Here is a 21,362-nt window from a genome sequence, read left to right as displayed (position 1 = left end):
GAGCAGTACTGGAGCCTTCTCTCTGTGGCAGGCTTAGCTCTTTCCTATTCATTATTATCTCCTTTGATTTTAGATTCTTCCAGCAACCTGTGTGCTAAGACCTGTGTGCTTGGGCTCCTGAGAGGCCCAAGGCTATCTTGTTCATTACTGAATCCCTAGCACCAAATCCAGGGCTAGATGCTCATTCAATGTCTGTTAAAGGAATGCCAAAAGAAAGGTTAAATCAAGAAAGAAAAGCCAACCCACCCAAAAGAAAAAAGTTCCGAGCAGGCACTTAACAAAAGACGAAATCCAAATGGCCAATCTATGAAAATTGTCCACCGTCATTGGTGGTCAGGGAAATGCAATTCAAACCAGAGTGTGAGATGCCGATATAGATTCAAAATATTAGAATATTTAATCTCTGAGAGTGCCAGGTGACGGTGGGGAGGTAGGAAAATGGAAACTCCTATGTGATGGAATGTCTGCCCCTTTGAAGAGCACTTGGCAGTGTCTAGTAAAGTTGAAGGTAGGTAGGCCGGGCACGGTGGCTCAAGCCTGTAATCCCAGCACTTTGGGAGGCCGAGACGGGCGGATCATGAGGTCAGGAGATCAAGACCATCCTGGCTAATACAGTGAAACCCCGTCTCTACTACAAAATACAAAAAAAAAAACTAGCCGGGCGAGGTGGCGGGCGCCTGTAGTTCCAGCTACTCGGGAGGCTGAGGCAGGAGAATGGTGTAAACCCGGGAGGCGGAGCTTGCAGTGAGCTGAGATCCGGCCACTGCACTCCAGCCTGGGCGGCATAGCGAGACTTCGTCTCAAAAAAAAAAAAAAAAAAGTTGAAGGTAGGCATGTCCCGTGAGCCAGCAAGTCTGTGGTCAGGTGTGTGTCCTAGACAACCTCGGGTATGTGTGCCTAGGAAACATGTGCAGGAATACATGTGCAGTGTTGCTCATAGGTGCCCCAAGTGGAAAACAACCAAAACATACATCAAGTGTAGAATGGTTAAGTCAGTTGCGGTGCAATTACACAGCAGAACACTCTACAGGGATGAAAATGGGCGAGCCCCGAGCGCTCACAGTAACATGAATGCATCTGATAAACACAACGGTGAGCAAAGACAGCAAGACACGCAAGACCACTGATAGTGAGCCTTCATTCCACAGAGTTCAGACCGCAGAGCTCAGCTGTGTTGTTTTAAAATGCAGATGTAGGGGGTAAAACCTCAAGAGAAGAGTTCACCATTCAAAGGAGGATAATGATTCTGTTTGCAGGGAAGAGAGGAAATGGTGTTGACAGAGGGGAATGTGAGCTGGAGCCAGGGCACTTATGTGGTGCTGATTGGGTTGGGTTTTGTTTGTTAACTGGGGTGGTGCTTATTTAGACATTTGCCTTATAGTTATTTGTATGTTTATGTTTTGTTCACGCTTTGGAATGTGTGCTATAACTTTTGGTAAATAACAAGGAGTACGATTGCTGGATCACATGATGAGTGTGTTTAGATTTGTAAGATACTGTCAAACCAGTTTTCAAAGTGGCTGACCATTTTGCATTCCCAGCAATAGTGAATGAGAATTCCTGTTGCTCCACATCCTTACCAGCATTTGGAGTTGTCAGTGTTCTGGATTTTGAGCATTCTACTAGCTGTGTAGTGGTACAGTATCATTGTTTTAATTTGCATTTCCCTGATGACCTAGGATATGGAGCATCTTTTCACATGCTTATTTGCCATCTGTATATTGTTTTTTGGTGCAGTGTCTGTAAGGTCTTTGGCCCATTTTTTAATTGGGTTATTTGTTTTCTTATTGTTGAATTTTAAAGGATCTTCGTATATTTTGGATAACAGTTCTTTATCAGATGTATCTTTTGGAAATATTTGCCCTCAGTCTGTGACTTGTCTTTTCATTCTCTTGATGGCATCTTTCACAGAGCAGTAATTTTTAATTTTAATGAAGTCCAGCTTATCAATTCTTTTTTTCATGGATTGTCACTTTGGTGTCATATCTAAAAAGTCATTGCAAAATCCAAGGCCACCTAGCTTTTCTTTTATGTAATCCTCTAGGAGTTTTATAATTTTGCATTTTACATTTAGGTCTGTGATCCATTTTGAGTCAACATTTCTAAAGGGCATAAGACATATGTCTGTATTCATTTTGGTTGCACATGGATGTGATTCCTTCATTTTTAAACAACAGATCCAGTGTATGTATCAGCAGAAGCATAGTCCTGTAAATGGCATACACAGTTTTTTGTTTTGTTTTGTTTTGTTTTTTTGAGACCTAGTCTTGCTGTCTCCCAGGCTGGAGGGCAATGGTGCAGTCTTATCTCACCACAACCTCTGCCTCCTGGGTTCAAGCGATTCTCCTGCCTCAGCTTCCCAAGTAGCTGGGATTACAGGCACCTGCCACTGTGCCCAGCTAATTTTTGTATTTTTAGTAGAGACAGGGTTTCACCATTTTGGCAGGCTTGTCTCAAACTCCTGACCTTAAGTGATCCACCTGCTTTGGCCTCCCAAAGTGGTGGGATTACAGGTGTGAGCCACCGCACCTGGCACATATACACAATTTTTGATGTGACTTTTATGTCATTTAGTGATCTAAGTCAGTGTGTTTTTTGTTTGTTTTTGAGACAGAATCTCACTCTGTTGCCCAGGATGGAGTATAGTGGTGCAATCTTGGCTCACTGCAAACTCCGCCTCTGGGATCAGGCAATTCTCATGCCTGAGCCTCCTGAGTAGCTGGGATTACAAGCAGGCACCAGCACACCCAACTATATATATACACACATACATATATATATATATATATATATATATTTTTTTTTTTTAGTAGAGACAGGGTTTCACCATGTTGGCCAAACTGGTCTTCAACTCCTGGCCTCAAGTTTTCTGCTCACCTTGGCCTCCCAAAGTGCTGGGATTACAGGTGTGAGCTACCGTGCCCTGCCCCAAGTCACTTTTAAGACTAGGCTTGCCCCTATTTTGAGCTTACGATGTTATTTTCTTCATTGAATTTTTGAAACTATTTTTTTCGTCTATCAAAGCAAAAACAAACAAAACAACCCACAAAAGTAAAGGGGAAAAACACCAAATGGAGCTAACAAGGATCTAAGAAAAGAGCAGTAACCCCCTGTCTTCCCATCTCCCATCCTCGGGGTCCATTATCCCAGAGACAGCCGCCTCGCTCTTCATTCTGGTCATCTTTTTGATTTTTCTACATAAATGTTTGTTCTATTATCTCTCGATTCATTAATTGACTTCTTGTGGGAGACGGGGATTCAGAGCGCTCCACTATACACAGACTCTCTCCTACCCCCAAAAGTGGTTTTTAAAAAATATCCTGCGGCCGGGCATGGTGGCTCAAGCCTGTAATCCCAGCACTTTGGGAGGCCGAGACAGGTGGATCACGAGGTCAGGAGATCGAGACCATCCTGGCTAACACAGTGAAACCCTGTCTCTACTAAAAAATACAAAAAACTAGCTGGGCGAGGTGGCGGGCGCCTGTAGTCCCAGCTAATCGGGAGGCTGAGGCCGGAGAATGGTGTGAACCCAGGAGGCAGAGCTTGCAGTGAGCTGAGATCTGGCCACTGCACTCCAGCCTGGGCGACAGAGTGAGACTCTGTCTCCAAAAAAAAAAAAAATGTCCTTACGGCCGGGCGCAGTGGCTCACGCCTGTAATCCCAGCACTTTGGGAGGTGGAGGCAGGCGGCTCACAAGGTCAGGAATTTGAGACCAGCCTGTCCAACATAGTGAAACCCCATCTCTACTAAAAATACAAAAATTAGCCAAGCGTGGTGGCATGTGCCTGTAGTCCCAGCTACTCAGGAAGCTGAGGCCAGAGAATCGCTTGAACCTGGGAGGTGGAGGTTGCAGTGAGCTGAGATCGTGCCCCTGAACTCCGGCCTGGACAACAGAGCAAGACTGTCTCAAAAAGAAAAAAAGAGCCGGGCGCGGTGGCTCACGCCTGTAATCCCAGCACTTTGGGAGGCCGAGGCGGGCGGATCACAAGGTCAGGAGATCGAAACCACGGTGAAACCCCGTCTCTACTAAAAATACAAAAAATTAGCCGGGCGCGGTTGTGGGCGCCTGTAGTCCCAGCTACTCGGGAGGCTGAGGCAGGAGAATGGCATGAACCCGGGAGGCGGAGCTTGCAGTGAGCCGAGATCGCGCCACTGCACTCCAGCCTGGGCTGGGCGACAGAGCGAGACTCCGTCTCAAAAAAAAAAAAAAAGAAAAAAAGAAAAAAGTGTTCTTACTTAGCAAAATTTAAAAGTTAGCAACCCTATGTTGAAGCTCTGAAATATTTTGGGGGCAAGTATTAGTGGCCTAGTAAATTAAAAAATCTATAACCACTGGTAAAGTAGATGTTTGGGGATTTTGGTATTAATTTGAACATTATTTGGGGTGAAAGTCTTTAAATGTTCCAAGTCTTTATAAATGTTACAATCCTTTAAAGTGGTGCTTTTATCTACTTAAATCATCTGCACAGGAAGAATGGCACCTGTGTAATTGCCTTGCTCCCTCCATGCCAGAAGACAGTAGATAACACATTTTAAACCTTACCAGGTGATTGGTAAGATTCTCCCAAAAGCTGTTCTTTCCAGGTGAAGTCACTGACATAACTGTAGAGGAAACAAGCAAACCAAAGCCCATGGTTTGTTTTAACCAAATAGAATGTTTAATCTTTGTACTATTGAAGGAAGCAATCTTGTATAGAGGATGTGGTTGGAATGCCTTCATTTGATATGCAGAGGAGAGCAATGAAACTATCCAGCTGTTGGTAAATAAACCCAACATGGAAATTCTAAAGGAATTGGGATTATCTAGGGCAGACGAGACAAAGCGGAAGAAGAGGCAGAGGACCCATTCTTGACAGAATTAGATAGCATTTTCCATTTTCTCTCAGAACAGATCAATGAATTTACTTAAACTGAAATAGGAAGTGAGAACTATCTAGTGTGATACGATTTCAGATTTTCCTTTGTTGTTGTTTTTGTTTTTGAGATGGAGTCTCACTCTGTCACTCAGGCTGGAGTGCAGTGATCTTGGCTCACTGCAACCTCCACCTCCTATGTTCAAGCAATTCTCCCACCTCAGCCTCCTGAGTGATTGGAATTATAGGCACATTCCAACATGCCTGGCTAATTTTTGTAGTTTTTTAGTAGAGATGAGGTTTCACCATGTTGGCCAGGCTGGTCTTGAACTCCAGACCTCAAGTGATATGCCCCCCTCAGCCTCCCAAAGTGCTGGGATTACAGGCATGAGCCACCATACCCAGCCTGGATTTCAGATTCTAACATCTTGGGCATGTTGAGACCATGGAATTCACTCCCAAGGAATGTGGTAACTTTAAGGAATTGGTGAATGATTGTCCCCCCCCCCCCACTGTAGATATTTATCTGCAACAGTCTGAAGGTAGCCTGTCTATATTGCTTCTGGTTTTATGGTCACCCATCATGTTTTCTTATTCACTGTGGGTTGTTTTGTTGTCTAGTTGTGGAAGATATCAACAAGCGCAGAGAGCCACTCCCCAGCCTGGAGGCTGTGTATCTCATCACTCCATCCGAGAAGGTAAACCTTCCACCAGAGGAGGACCCTGGCTAAGGTTAGATGGACTGGCTTGGGATTTATGTGGCACAGACTGTCTGACATTTCTAGGTTAAGCACGCATTTAACACACTGCTCTGTTTAAGCATGCAATCCACAGTGGGGTGGGGCGGAGGGTGGTGTTTATGCAGTGAGAAGTGATGTATTAAGCGTTCTTAAACACAGCAGCTGTGCAGAAAACCAGAGCCTGTGTTCCATGGCCCTGCATCATTCTAGTTTTCCCCCTGGCACTCCCTCTTCAGGTAGGACCCACTCTGTCTAATTAGCAGTCCACCTCCAGACTTTGGTATTTTATGCTTTCATTTTATTTTATCAATATCCAGTTACTGTTCAGATTTACCTGTCTTATAATTTTGGAGGTTACTTCAAATCACCTTCCAAACAAGGTCCAACTCCTTGCTTCTGGGTAATAGTTGTCTTAGGCAAATTTTGTTTTGTTTTGTCATTTTTGTTTTGTTTTTTGAGACGGAGTCTAACTCTGTTGCCCAGGCTGGAGTGCAGTGGCACAATCTCAGCTCACTGCAACTTCCACCTCCCGGGTTCAAGATTCTCCTGCTTCACCCTGCTGAGTAGCTGGGATTACAGGCGCCCCCCTGCCACACCCAGCTAATTTTTGTATTTTTAGTAGAGGCGGGGTTTCACCATGTTGGCCAGGCTGGTCTCAAACTCCTGACCTCAAGTGATCCACCTGTCTCAGTCTCCCAAAGTGCTGGGATTACAAGCGTGAGCCACCACGCTCAGCCTTTTTTTTTGAGCCAGGTCTCATCCATCACCCAGGCTGGAGTGCAGTGGTGTGGTCAGAGTTCACTACAGCCCCGACCTCTGGGGCTTAAGTGATCCTCCCACCTCAGCCTCCCAAATAGCTGGGACTGCAGGCACACGCCACCATGCCCAGCTAATTTTTGGTAGAGATGGGGGTCTTGCTATGTTGCCCAGGCTAGTGGCAAACTCCTGAGCTCAAGCAATCCACCTGCCTTGGCCTCCCAAAGTGTTGGGATTACAGGCGTGAGCCACCACGCCAGCCTTAGGTGTCTTAGGCTATATAAATTTCCTCCAATTTCCACACTTTCTTTCCACTTTGAAAACTGGCCTACATATGAGTTTCTACAGATACAAGTAAATTGCCAAAAGGTCATCAATGTGAATCTCCTGGAAGGTTTCTGCCCAGTTTCCTTTTGTTGTGGGTGTCTTCCTAACAACTAATTACATGGCTCCAAAGAACTGATACAGTCATTCCAGAATGAGCTAAGAAGGCCTTTGTTCATCTAAACTCTGAAATAATACTAATTTTAAGTCCTCAGGACTTGGTTGTGGCCAAACATGAGTGTTAGAATTATGCATCAAAAATCTCCTGATTTTGTGCAAGTGTCTTGAAGCCATTGGATTTAACTCAGTTCAGATACAGGTCCCATTTGGCTCTAGAACTGGATTCAGGTCCCTCTTTTCTCCCCCTGTCCACAGTCCGTCCACTCTCTCATCAGTGACTTTAAGGATCCGCCGACTGCTAAATACCGGGCTGCACACGTCTTCTTCACTGACTGTGAGTACAACCGAGAGCTGTCCCCAGTCCCATCAGGCAGGTTAGCATTTCTGCACAGCTGGGCTGAGCCAAAACTAAGGCAGGTCAAGAGGGAAGAAATGGGTTGTTACCATGCTTGTCCCAATCTGCTAGTTTCTCTTCAGAAGATAAATTGCATAAGAGACAAAAATAAGTGCACCAAATACAAACCCACTAGATCATGCAGTCCTTCCTGCTGAAAAATAGCACACAAGCACCTCTTCTCAGGACTGACAGGCTTGGTGCTGAGAATGACCTTCCTGAGGCTTGGCATTTCATTATGTAGACTTCCAGTCAGCACTGTATGCTGTAGTAGGTTTCCATCAATTTTTCAATTACAAAGATATTCCAATCCAGTAGTCTTTGTATTAAATAGAACCTGCGTCATTACCGTGGAATTAGTTTTCTTATGTTGTGGGGATTTTATGCTCAGATTCTGGCAGAGATGCAGAGGGAGATGAATTGACCTGGATAGCTACAGAGTATAAAACAGTAAGAATTCACCCAGAGATCTTCTCTCTAGTGATAAACTCCCACGGCACTCACCACTGAGAAAGTGGAAAGGATATAGTAGAAGAATGATTTTAGCCAGGTGTGGTGGCTCACACCTGTAATCCCAGCACTTTGGGAGGCTGAGGTGGGTGGATCACCTGAGGTGAGGAGTTCAAGATCAGCCTGGCCAACATGGTGAAACCCTGTCTCTACAAAAATACAAAAATTAGCTGGACATGATGGCAGGTGCCTATAATCCCAACTACTCAGGAGGCTGAGGTGGGAGAATTGCTTGAACCCGGGAAGTAGAGGTTGCAGTGAGCAAGATCACGCCATTGCACTCCAGCCTGGGTGACAGAGTGAGACTCCATCTCAAAAAAAAAAAAAAAAAAAAATCCTGATAAAATGAAGAGCCCACTGTACGTGTGCAGCTATTAAATGAACCAGCAAATGGACAGGAAAGCCAACTAACTGTCTTTTGTCATGCTTGCAGCTTGTCCAGATGCCCTGTTTAATGAACTGGTAAAATCTCGAGCAGCCAAAGTCATCAAAACTCTGACGGAAATCAATATTGCATTTCTCCCATACGAATCCCAGGTGAGCCTGAGTAGGGGGTGGGAAGGAAATCTGCATCCTCTCTTATTCTGAGAGGGTGGGGTGGGACCTACTAAAGAGTAGGGGAGGGAAGGTACCGTGCTCTGAATTGCCAAATAACAGGTTATAAGTGAATGTTTACTGAATGGAAATAGTATTCCATAGGGCCTGCCCCCTGCCCTCATCTTACTCTCCAGTTGTTTCTGACTTTGCATCAGCCTTGTGCCTTTCTTTGTGTGCATTTCATCCTTGCTCTCAGTGCTCACTCTTGTCGGCTGACTCCTTGAATAACCACAGAGTAGCCAATCAGAAACGAGCTTGGAAGGAGAGCGAGGGAGGGGAGCAGAAGCATCCCATCTGCTGCGAAGGAGACTGTTTTTTAGGTAGAGATAACCTCAGTTTGTCATGTGCTGAAAGAGCAGATGGCAGCCTTCGTCATTAGCCGTTAACACTTCAAGTGCCAAATGCCAAGCCCATAAAGTGCTCCCTTGGAAACAAACAAAATTATTAAACAAATAAAGGTGAAGCTGATTGTGAGAGAACAGACACAACTTGTCTTGGTATTTTAAGAGTTGTTAAAATGTCTTTTCTTACCAAACAAGGAAACAAAAACCACAGGACTTTGATGCATTTTATGGAGCTAAAAGATGATTGTGGCATATTGGATCTTTTTTTTTTTTTTTTTTTTTTTTTTTGAGACGGAGTCTCGCGCTGTCACCCAGGCTGGAGTGCAGTGGCCGGATCTCAGCTCACTGCAAGCTCCGCCTCCCGGGTTCACGCCATTCTCCTGCCTCCGCCTCCCGAGTAGCTGGGACTACAGGCGTCCGCCACCTCGGCCGGCTAGTTTTTTGTATTTTTTAGTAGAGACGGGGTTTCACCGTGTTAACCAGGATGGTCTCGATCTCCTGACCTCGTGATCCGCCCGTCTCGGCCTCCCAAAGTGCTGGGATTACAGGCTTGAGCCACCGCGCCCGGCCCAAGCATATTGGATCTTTACAGATCAGCTTCGAGACACCAGAGAGTGACCTATTCTCAGAGAAAGAGAGATGCATAAGATGTAGTGTGAACATTTGAAAACAGGCTTCCTTCTCACTTGGCCTAAAGCCTGTCACCTGCTTGGGGAAAGGAATTTTTTTTTTCTTTTGTGTGTTCCGTCCCTACGTGGACAGAACAAAATCCAGCTTTAGCATATTCAACAATATTATATTTCAGAAATTTTGATAAAGTAATAAACTCTTTTTATATACCATTTTTAAAGGTTAAGGTAGTTTATATAAATGAGAATTTAAGAGAATACTGATAATGGAAGACTCAGTCATTTAAGAGAGAATCTTCAACTTCTAGCACACTCCAAGAAAAAAAGAAATGGAAAAAGAAAAGACAAATATGGCCGGGCATGGTGGCTCACGCCTGTAATCCCAGCACTTTGGGAGGCCGAGATGGGTGGATCATGAGGTCAGGAGATCGAGACCATTCTGTCTAACACAGTGAAACTCTATCTCTACTAAAAATACAAAAAAATTAGCTGGGTGTGGTGGCGGATGCCTGTAGTCCCAGCTACTTGGGAGGCTGAGGCAGGAGAATGGTGTGAACCTGGGAAGCAGAGGTTGCAATGAGCTGAGATCATGCCACTGCACTCTAGCCTGGGCAACAGAGCGAGACTCCATCCCAAAAAAAAAAGAAAGAAAGAGGCCGGGCGCGGTGGCTCACGCCTGTAATCCCAGCACTTTGGGAGGCCGAGGCGGGCGGATCACAAGGTCAGGAGATCGAGACCACGGTGAAACCCCGTCTCTACTAAAAATACAAAAAATTAGCCAGGCGCGGTGGCGGGCGCCTGTAGTCCCAGCTACTCGGGAGGCTGAGGCAGGAGAATGGCGTAAACCCAGGAGGCGGAACTTGCAGTGAGCCGAGATCGCGCCACTGCACTCCAGCCTGGGCGACAGAGCGAGACTCCGTCTCAAAAAACAAACAAAAAAAAAAAAAAAACAAAAAAAAAAAAAAAAAAAAAGAAAGAAAGAAAGAAAAGACAAATACTCAGAACATACTACTGAAGATAAGGTATTATTAAATCCATAAATAGCTCCTTTATTTGCCTGCAGTCACACACAGTATCTGGCTTGTCTCTTATTTATTGAAACTAAGCTTACAATTTCCAGTGTAGTCTCACACTAACCCCTTCTGCTCTCCTCCTGGCCTTGTCACTGTTCTCCAGGCACCCGAGACACACACCTGCCCGAGGTCCTTGGCACTACCTGTTCCCTGCATGTGGAAGTCCCCTGCTGGTGATAAACATCCCACCTTCAAGCCCTTGCTCAGACATCACCTTCTCAGCGAGTCCTGGTGTCCTCCCTGTCCAGCCCTCCTAGACATCCTCCCCTGCTCTGATATTTTCTCATATTCTTGCCAGTTTCTCAGGACCACACAATTCACTTTTCATTATGTTTATTGCCTGCTTTCTCCTACTAGATTGCAAACTCCTTGAGGACAGGGATATTTTGGCCACTAATAGTTCCCAAGTCTTTAGCACATGGGCACGTGGTAGGCACCCAGCACATATTTGTGGAAGAAACAGGAACATATTCTATAGACTCACTGCCAGGGTCGGAGAATACTCCGATAGTTCGCAATATGTATTAATACTTTTTCTCCTCCCCAGGTCTATTCCTTGGACTCTGCTGACTCTTTCCAAAGCTTCTATAGTCCCCACAAGGCTCAGATGAAGAATCCTATACTGGAGCGCCTGGCAGAGCAGATCGCGACCCTGTGTGCCACCCTGAAGGAGTACCCGGCTGTGCGGTATCGGGGGTAAGACAGCGCACCTTTCTGCCAGAGTGGCATCCTGTGTGTCCCCCAAGCGAGGAGCTGGCCTGGACTCCTCCTCCGGCCTTAAGGTTCTTCTGACAGTTGTCTCAAGAAGATCAGGATTTGAGCATCTCTCACTTAAAATTATTCTTCCAATGGTTTTGTTATCTTCTAAATGCTATAGCAAAATATAATAATACATGCAGAAAAAAGCACAAATCAACTATTGAATAACGAAAATGTGAACCTCTATGTAATTGCAACTCAGGCTGCCTACCATTTTTAATGTCTTTCTAATCTTTAAAGACAAATACTATCTTTACTAAAGATGTTTCAGAGTAAGATAAAACACAAACAGAGTAATTCTCCAAAGGACGTGTTCCTCAGATTTTATAAAGCCACGCACTCCTCACTTGCTTGCTGTGTGCTGAGTGCTGGGGCACCTGAAGCTGAAGACCCGGCCCATGATCAGGGAGAATGGGTGGGATTGCCTTCCAGCGCGTGTGTGCGTGAGAGATGCACCCCTGCAGGCTCGACCCTGCGAGACAGAACACGCCAAGTGCTGGGGGCAGCCACAGCAGGGAGAGGGCCCTTTGAGCCAAGGGTGAAGCCAGTCTGCAGACCACAGGTGACAATAGGCTCATGAGGAGAGAGGGGCCAGCATTTTGTGTGTACAGTTGGCTCTTGCATTTGGTATGAACAAAAACTTGGAGTTGGGAAAACGTGGGGCACATTTGGGGAAGACGGGTAGTCTAGCACAGTGTATGTGTAGGGCAGTGGCATGGGATGAAGCCAATTCTGGAGGTCTCGGATGTCAGGTTTGGGATTATGTCCTTCAGTGGTTATCACTGGAAACCTATGGGGGATTTGGACAGGGGGGTGACCACAGCACTCTGGGAAAGTGAAGGCTGGAATATGAGCAGGAGTCAGGGCAAGGAAAAACCACAAGGGGTGGCTAAACAGGAGGCCACTGCAGAAGGAACAAAAGGTCTTGGAGTGATGGGAATGGGGTGGACAGGTAAAGACTGAATCTGAGAGGGTGCAGAGGTAGACTCGTAACTGCCAGCAGGTTAGGAGTAGGGCAGGAAGGGCTTAGGCTGCCAAGGCATTGTGCTGGGTTAACCAAGAACTTGGTGTTGCCACGGATCATGGGTTCACCCATCCTGTGACCTCATTGTCTGCTGGAAGTTGTGGCCATAGAAAAACACCTCGTGGTTGCTGTCCCAGTGCCTGGCTTCCCTCCACTGTTAGTACTCATGACAAAGCCGGCTGGCAGTTAAGAAATGGGACCTAGGTGGCGTCTCCTGACTGACCAGCAGGAGCTCAGGCTGGTAGCAGGGCTGCTGCAGTGCTGACGCTGGCCAGGAGGCAGGCAGCCACCGGCCCAGCATCAGGTCAGGTGGGGGCCAGGGAGTGCCATCAGACCCAACCATGGGGAAAGGTTCAAAGGTTCTCACATTGTTCTGGCCATGCCAGCTGAAATGTCACTCTCCAACAAACAAAACAATACAAGACCCAAGAGAATGTGAACTGAGGGAAGTGAGAATCACGGGAGTCAGGCTGGGGGCCTGATCGTGGCAAAAGGTTGACTGACTGGTCAGGGCCCCCAGTGGAAGTGCGGTGGTTTATCTGAAGCTGCTTGGAAAGATGTACGTTTCCACTTAGATAATTCTGGAAAAAAAGCAATAAGAAAATCACTTATTTATGGTCCAGGCACTGAGCTAAGTGTTTTATTTTGCTTTTCCTTTCTAATTATACTCTCATTGTAAAAACAACAATACAGATGATGCTCACATCTCCCCTAACCCCCTGCACTGCTTGACTTCCTTTCCCGGGGGCAGCCAGCACCATCATGGTGCTGGGTGGTTCATGCTCTGTCACTCCTCCTTTGTCAGGGAATACAAGGACAATGCCCTGCTGGCTCAGCTAATCCAGGACAAGCTTGATGCCTATAAAGCTGATGACCCAACAATGGGGGAGGTAAGTCTGGCTTGGACCACATTGTTTTCTTACCAAGGACCGCAGTGTTTGTGTGGCAGTCCCAGAGACAGCTTGGTTCTGTTGCCACAGAGTGTATGTCAGTGCTGCTTTTCCCGGGGACTGGCCTCCAGCGAAATGCCCGAAGCCCCTGGGGCAGGGCGATCTACATGTGTTCAGCGTGGCCAGGGTGACCAACTTGTTCTGTTTGCCAGGGCTTTCCTGATTGCAGCTCTGAATAGCCCACGTCCTGGAAAACCCACAGAAGCACAATAGCAAACCAGAAAACCAACACTGACACGCTCTTCAGAGCTCATTCAGCATTCCCTCGTTTTTACACATGCTCTGTGTACAGTCTTGTGCAGTTTTACACATGGATAGATTCATGTAACCATCTTACAATCAAGATACAGAGCTGTTTCCTCACCACCTTGATTTTAAAACTGAAAGTCCCAGGTCCTGGGAACCCGCTCAGTCCTGGGCACACCGGAGGGTGGTTGCCCCATTTGTAGTTGAACTTGGGCAGCACGCTCCTACAGAAACTCACTTCGGCTCCTAGCATTTCATATCTGCCTCTAAGTGCGCTTGCTATGAAATGGAAACACTGGAGTCTTTTAGGGTGTTTTTGGTGATCTTGTCCAGTGGTAGACTTCTGTGCTGCGTTAATAGCTTTGCACCTCAGAGTTTGCTTCCTGCTGCCCTCCTTTGCAAGAGGGGTTCACTAGGTGGAGAAGCCGGAGTTGGCTGAGTAGCTTGTGAAGCATCTCCCTGTTTTCCCCCAGGGCCCAGACAAGGCACGCTCCCAGCTTCTGATCCTGGATCGAGGCTTTGACCCCAGCTCCCCTGTGCTCCACGAATTGACTTTTCAGGCTATGAGTTATGATCTGCTGCCTATCGAAAATGATGTATACAAGTAAGTATAGTGTTACAGACCCCAGAGCTCTGCACATGAACCAAAAATATGTCTAGAAAAAGAACGGGTTTTTTTGTTTGTTTTGAGACGGAGTCTCGCTCTGTCGCCCAGGCGGGAGTGCAGTGGTGTGATTTCGGCTCACTGCAACCTCTGCCTCCCAGGTCCAAGCAATTCTCCTGACTCAGCCTCCTAAGTAGCTGGGATTACAGGTGTGCGCCACCACGTCTGGCTAATTTTTTGTATCTTTAGTAGAGATGGGGTTTCACCATGTTGGCCAGCCTGGTCTCGAACTCCTGACTTCATGATCTGCCTGCCTCAGCTTCCCAAAGTGCTGGGATTACAGGTGTGAGCCACTGTGCCCAGCAAAAGAGTGTTTTTAACCCTAGGAAAAATGGTTCATTGATACAGCCTTGCAAATTAGCCTGTAAGTTTTTCTCTGAGTTCCACAGATCCACGTGGCATTTCTAGGCAGGAACTCATGACCTGTCCTCTTTTTGGGGAGGACAAGCACTTTAGGTCTTCGTTTCCCGGCTCACATCACCTAAGGTCATAGCCTACTTGGATATGTTAATATGTTGATTTTGTGTTTATGTGTGTATCTCATTCAGAGTTGAAATTTTTATTTTCTGTTGTACTGGTTCTGCCTCTCTGGAGGCAGAGTTGAAACTTCTTGTTTATAGATCCTGAAATATGGTGATGATGAAATATATCAACAGAAGTTTCGTACTGAACTTTCCTTACAGAGAAGCTGTTTTCTTCATTTATAAAAAACATTTTTCTTGGTAACAATCATCAGAAATTTAGTTTCTAAAAACCAGTTTTTCCTTTTATGGAACCACACTGCATGAGAAACAGACTGTATGAGAACAGACATTGTTCTCATGGCATTTAATAGCACCCATCATAAAGATAGTGGTTTCAAAATGAAGATTCCAAAAATATGAGTGAATCTCGGTTCTCCCTGTTGGTAGCTATAATTTGTGCTTCCTCCAGCTGTTTGCGATTTCCCATGTGATGGGTGCCGAGGGCCCATTGCAGGCAGCTGCTGGAAGCTATTTAGGCACCACACATTGAGGATGACATCCCAGTGCCTTTCCAGAGGGACAGATACGATCTTTACCTTTCCCCTATAAATAACTAAACTCATGTATGACCTGACTTCATGCCCTGGACAGGCAGCTCAGGTGGAGCTTGTATCAGCTGACCCAGAAGATTTTAAGACAGAGTTTCAAGTTGGTTGACTTTGAATAGAGCTTTGAGTCTCTCCTACCCAAGGAATTGCAGCCCGGGTCAGTGCTGCCACAGCAGGCCTGACTGACACGTCCAATGTTCGGGACTTGCTGTGACGGCACTTGTGAACATCTGACAGCTGAGGGTGGCGAGCTGTTGCTGTAAGCTGAAGAGGGTTCGATGACTGTTGTGGAGACAGTGCGCTCCAGCTGAGTCCCGTCTCCATTCTAGGTACGAGACAAGCGGCATTGGGGAGGCACGGGTGAAGGAGGTGCTCCTGGACGAGGACGACGACCTGTGGATAGCACTGCGCCACAAGCACATCGCAGAGGTGTCCCAGTAAGAGCCCCCTACCCCCTTCTCCAGCGAGGCGCCTTTCCCCAGCTGCTGTTGATGATGTGCTCACTCTGGGCACCTCGTGGGGGCTCATCCTTGTGTGAATTCATTTCCTTGGCAGAGTCATCAACATGCTAACCCATAATGATAAATCCCTTCTGTTCTCTGAGCTTGAGCTACTCCGACTTCGTGAAGTTAGAAAATCAATTTTGTATTAGGGCTGCTTTTAGGATTCTTGGAAAACATATGTAGCTCTCTCAGAAAAATGCATTACAAACATTAAAAATTTAAAGCTAGTTCATTCCGTTGAAAGACCCAAACACCACAGTATACAATTGGACTTTCTTTTTTATAGCTGCTATATTCAACCTTCCCTGTTTTACCTACAGTTCCTGAGCAATAGCTGATGTCTCCTTACTAAACTGTATCCAGCTCTGAAAATGTTTCAGAATGTTTCTAATATTTAAACATTGTTGTAAGACCTTTAAACCGTAGATAATGATTCTGCTTTTTCAGAAAGACACATTCTGCTACCCTGAGTTAGCGATATATTCAGGAAATTTCCCAGGAAGAGTGAGAAAATAATACAGCCTTGGATGGTTCTGTTGTTTAGAGAAGAGGTCTCTAAACTTTTTTGATCACTCAGCTTAAAAAGATATTAACCCATGGCCCGGCATGGTGGCTCACACCTGTAATCCCAGCACTTTGGGAGGCCGAGGCAGGTGGATCACCTGAGGTCAGGAATTCGAGACCAGCCTGGCCAACATGGTGAAACCCCATCTCTACTAAAAATACAAAAATTAGCTGAGTGTGGTGGCGTGTGCCTATAGTCCCAGCTACTTGGGAGGCTGAGGCAGGAGAATCACTTGAACCTGGGATGCGGAGGTTGCAATGAGCCAAGATTTCGCCATTGCACTCCAGCCTGGACAAAAGAGCAAAACTCCGACTCAAAAAATAAAAAAGATATTAATCCACATTTCAGTAAATTAAATGTATTTATGAATTTAAAGTATGCTTTATTGTACTAATGTATGTATTTATAACATATATATATGTTTGTATATTTTTCAAACATGAATTATGTTTCACTATTTATATTCCAACATAAATTTGAAAAGAATGAGGTAAAATAAACACAGATATTCTAATATTTTCTTCTCTTTTCTCCTTGAATAATCTGGTACACCCCACTCTGGAGATCACTGGTTTCAAATATTAATTAGAAAAGCTACGTGTCTCTCTTCTCTCTTAGAAAATAACTTCTTTTCTTTTCTTTTTTTGTTTTTTTTTTTTAAGACCAAGCCTTGCTCTGTCACCCAGGCTGGAGTGCAGTGGCACAGTCTCAGCTCACTGCCACCTCTGCCTTCTGGGTTCAAGCAATTCTCATGCCTTAGCCTTCCAAGTAGCTGGGATTACAGAAGTGTGCCACATGGCCGGGTGCGGTGGGTCACGCTTGTAATCCCAGCACTTTGGGAGGCCAAGACGGGCGGATCACGAGGTCAGGAGATCGAGACCACCCTGGCTAACATGGTGAAACCCTGTCTCTACTAAAAATACAAAAATTAGCCAGGCGAGGTGGCGGGCGCCTGTAGTCCCAGCTACACGGGAGGCTGAGGCAGGAGAATGGCATGAACCCGGGAGGCGGAGCTTGTAGTGAGTGGAGATTGCGCCACTGCACTACTGCCTGGGCGACAGAGCTAGACGCCGTTTCAAAAAAAAAAAAAAAAAAGTGTGCCATCATGCCCAGCTAATTTCTGTATTTTTAGTAGAGACAGAGTTTCACCATGTTGACCAGGCTGGTCTCGAACTCCCAACCTCAGGTGATCTGCCCACGTTGGCCTCCCAAAGTGCTGGGATTACAGGTGTGAGCCACCATGCCTGGCAAAAAGTAACTTTAAATGCATACCTTACTGGCAGGAAAACCACTTTAGGAGTACCACATACTCCTAAAGGAAAAAATTGCATGACTCCTATAGCATCCATAGCAAGGCCTATGGTGTTGCTGTGAAACTTAGCTGCCTCCTTTTATTTTCCAGGGAAGTCACCCGGTCTCTGAAAGATTTTTCTTCTAGCAAGAGAATGAATACTGGAGAGAAGGTAAACCCATGCCATCGCTCAAATGCCCAGTAAATTAGTCCCTGCTTTCTCTCTAAGAGCAGGGAAGTTGCCTCCTCTGAATAGGACTAGTGGGTTAGAAAGGTCATATCCCTTTTTTCGTTTACATCATTTTGCCTTATTTTTATTTTGTTATTATTATTATTATTATTATTGACAGAGTCTTGCTCTGTTTCCCAGGCTGAGGTGCAGTGGCAGGATCTTGGCTCACTGCAACCTCCGCATTTTGGGTTCAAGCAATTCTCCTGCCTCAGCCTCTTGAGTAGCTGGGATTACAGGCATGCAACACCACGCCTGGCTAATTTTTTTGTATTTTTAGTAGAGATGGGGTTTCACCATCTTGGCCAGGCTGGTTTTGTACTCTTGACCTCAAGCGATCCACCCACCTCAGCCTCCCAAAGTGCTAGGATTACAGGTGTGAGCCACCGCGCCCAGCCATTTTTACACTTAAGATACAGATCTAGGCTGGGCGTGGTGGCTCATGCCTGTAATCCCAGCACTTTGGGAGGCCAAGGCAGGTGGATCACAAGGTCAGGAGTTCGAGGTCAGCCTGGCCAACATGGTGAAACCCCGTCTCTACTAAGAATACAAAAAATATCTGGGTATGGTGGTGGGCACCTGTAATCCCAGCTACTTGAGAGGCTGAGGCAGGAGAATTGCTTCAACCCGGGAGGTGGAGGTTGCAGTGAGCCAAGATTACGTCATTGCACTCCAGCCTGGGTGACAGAGTGAGACTCTGTCAAAAAAAAAAAAAAAAAGATACAGATCCAGAACCCCTAGATTTCGATATTTACAGAGAACTGCTTTTTGTTACTCTGAGGGTTAATATTTACTGTTTTGGATCATGCTTCATTTTAAGCCAGAAGAACAAACTGCGAGACCTTTTTTTAACTTGTAGTGAAATTATAATTTATGGCCGGGCGTGGTGGCTCACGCCTGTAATCCCAGCACTTTGGGAGGCGGAGGTGGGCGGATCACAAGATCAGGAGATTGAGACCATCCTGGCTAACACGGTGAAACCCTGTCTCTACTAAAAATACAAAAATTAGCCGGGTGTGGTGACGGGCACCTTGTAGTCCCAGCTACTTGGGAGGCTGAGGCAGGAGAATGGCATGAAGCCGGGAGGCAGAGCTTACAGTGAGCCAAGATTGCGCCACTGCACTCCAGCCTGGGTAACAGAGCAAGACTCCTTCTAACAACAACAAAAAAAAATTAGAATTTATAACCTACCTTACCTGAGCCTCTCCATATCCTGCCTGTTTATCAGAGGTGGCGCACCTTTCTTAGTCAAGGGAAGTGGAATTACCAAAATGCAACTCTGGTTGTATTACTCCCTTGCTTAAAACCATTTAGGGACTTCCTGTTCCCCTTAGAATAACTCCCATCTGCAACACACACGCGCGCACACACACACACACACACACACACACCCCTTCCAAAGCCCAGATCATGAGCCCCACAGGCCTCTCTCTGCTCTCATCTCTGCCCCTGTCCTTCTTGCCCTGCCTTCCTGCTCCAGCCATGCCAGGGTCCTCTTGCCTCAGACCTGGCCAGGTTCTTTGGCTCAAGCATCATTTCCTCAGGGAAACCCTCCCGGGTCCCCTACCTAGACTAGGCAGACGTCTGTGCCATGTGCACCCACACTACCTGGTGAGTCCCCTCGAAGGGCCCTGATCTCTGCAGTGCTTTATCTGGCTCCTCTCCTGGATGCTCTGATTCTCCATGAATCAGAGATTCTTTTTTTTACTTTTGTCCTTGTATCTCCAGCACCTAATAGTTCCTGGTATATAGTAGTAATTCGGTAAATTTTTGTGGGGTAAATGGATGGGATTAGATGGCCTACACAGTTAGAAAGCACACAGACCCATCTTGCCCCTCAGGTGCAGATTCCCACCCTCTCTGACCTCCCTGTTCTCCTGTCCACGCAGCCACAGTCTTTCTGCCAGGAGAAAGTGCAAACTTGATGCTAAGGCTGCTTGAGCTGAGGATGAAGAAAAGCAATGAATAGAAAGATTTTTTTCCTTACCAAGAATTAGTTCTCAACAGCTTTCTAGTTCAATAAGCATAGAATAAAATGTAACTTCTAGAGACTTCAGAGTTCAGTTCCCAACCTGTAAGGCAATCATATTTGGATCGAAAAAATTTTTGAGCCAGAGGCCTGGAAATCTAAACACACATGATCTTGTGTTTCACAGATTCATTTTGAGGGTCACGGAGAGTGCACTTGGGAACCCTAGTGAGGGCGGCTGTCCTGTCCTGTGCCCGCCAGCCTTGCAAAGCCTCCTGACATCAGGGCCATTAGAGTGACAGCATATGCTTTCCTTTCCCTTACAGACCACCATGCGGGACCTGTCCCAGATGCTGAAGAAGATGCCTCAGTACCAGAAAGAGCTCAGCAAGGTATGGCAGCCCCGAATCATCTGTTTGAATCATTGAGTAGAAACAACCGCAAAAAGACTTCTCAAATCCCTACTACTCTAATTGATCTATGGAAAATCACAGATTTTGAGTCATCTTCAATTTTTATTAGAAAAGAAAATGAAAGGCTGGGATAGGCACCTTATTTCCTGTCACTTTCTTTTCCCCTCTTTATGTTTTCCGTCCTATTCCCCTGCTGTTGGCAGGAGGCCTCAGTTCACCACATGAGCCTCTCCACAGGGCTGCTTGAGCATCCTCCCAACAGGGCCACTGGCTTTCCCCAGAGTGAGCCGTGTGAGAGAGAGAGTGCTAGGAGGAAGTCACAATACCTTTTCTGTCCTGATCCTGGATGCCATGCATTATCACTTTCTCCACATTGCTTATTAGAAGCAAGCTACTAAATCCAGCCTACAGTTAAGGAGGGAATGAAGCTCTGCCTCCTGAAAGGAGGAGTATCAAAGAATTTGTGGATGCATTGTAGTAATAAAACCATCATTGGCTGGGCATGGTGGCTCATGCCTGTAATCCCAGCACTTGGGGAGACTGAGGTGGGCGGATCACCTGAGGTCAGGAGTTTGAGATCAGCCTGGTCAACATGGTGAAACCCCATATCTACTCTAAGGACAAAAACTAGCCGGGTTTGGTGGCACATGCCTGTAATCCTAGCTACTCGGGAGGCTGAGGCAGGAGAATCACTTGAACCCAGGAGGCAAAGGTTGCAGTGAGCCGAGATTGCACCACCGCACTCCAGCCTGAGCAACAGATGAGACTCTGTTTCAAAAAAAAAAAAAAACCATGGTGCCACCTGCCCTCATAAAGGAGTTCTCCTTCCTCTTAACTCTTCGAATGTGGTTTGTCCCTCTCTTTTGACATGTAACATTTTCTACTTTGTAATGATTGTGTACCCGCTTGTACACACGTTTTACCTCCTTTCTGAGGCTAGAGACTCCTTGGTGCCCAGTGGTGTTTTATACATAGTAGGTGCTCAGTAGATGTTGCATGCATCCGTGATTAGTCCCTTGGTCACAAACTGTTGTGCTTTTTCCTAGTACTCCACCCACCTGCACCTTGCTGAGGACTGTATGAAGCATTACCAAGGCACCGTAGACAAACTCTGCCGAGTGGAGCAGGTAGGACTCTCCTCCTTCTGCCATGGCAAGTTTTTGCCAGGTCCATTTACCCAGCAGAATTTTAACATCTGACCTCGAACATCCTGCAGAATCATAGGAAATAGAGACGGGAAGGCCTGCTAGATCGTGCTGTCTCAACTCTGGAGCCAGTGCGGTTGCACTGTCCATGGTAGGGACTAGATTGGTCTGGAATGCTGTGCCGTTTGGATT

The 21,362-nt window shown here is 46.2% G+C and overlaps 2 protein-coding genes across 4 annotated transcripts in view; one reads left to right on the top strand and one right to left on the bottom strand.

Annotated features, from left to right (window-relative positions):
* PTRH1 (peptidyl-tRNA hydrolase 1 homolog) overlaps positions 1-21,362 on the bottom strand; it is a 272,344-nt gene that overhangs the window by 207,916 nt on the left and 43,066 nt on the right. The window lies entirely within an intron of this gene.
* Positions 1-21,362, top strand: part of STXBP1 (syntaxin binding protein 1) — an 81,715-nt gene that overhangs the window by 41,405 nt on the left and 18,948 nt on the right. For all 3 annotated transcript variants that reach the window (XM_050760021.1, XM_050760019.1, XM_050760018.1), the window contains exons 4-13: positions 5,475-5,551; positions 7,049-7,127; positions 8,131-8,234; positions 10,888-11,036; positions 12,929-13,013; positions 13,793-13,923; positions 15,385-15,492; positions 17,526-17,586; positions 19,939-20,004; positions 21,072-21,152. In XM_050760021.1, coding sequence (XP_050615978.1) covers positions 5,475-5,551; positions 7,049-7,127; positions 8,131-8,234; positions 10,888-11,036; positions 12,929-13,013; positions 13,793-13,923; positions 15,385-15,492; positions 17,526-17,586; positions 19,939-20,004; positions 21,072-21,152 — 941 coding nt within the window. The remainder of the gene's footprint in view (positions 1-5,474; positions 5,552-7,048; positions 7,128-8,130; positions 8,235-10,887; positions 11,037-12,928; positions 13,014-13,792; positions 13,924-15,384; positions 15,493-17,525; positions 17,587-19,938; positions 20,005-21,071; positions 21,153-21,362) is intronic.

This window comes from Macaca thibetana, chromosome 15 (assembly GCF_024542745.1).
Source record: "Macaca thibetana thibetana isolate TM-01 chromosome 15, ASM2454274v1, whole genome shotgun sequence".
Classification (NCBI taxonomy): domain Eukaryota; kingdom Metazoa; phylum Chordata; class Mammalia; order Primates; family Cercopithecidae; genus Macaca; species Macaca thibetana.
This window is presented reverse-complemented; position numbering and strand designations above follow the sequence as displayed.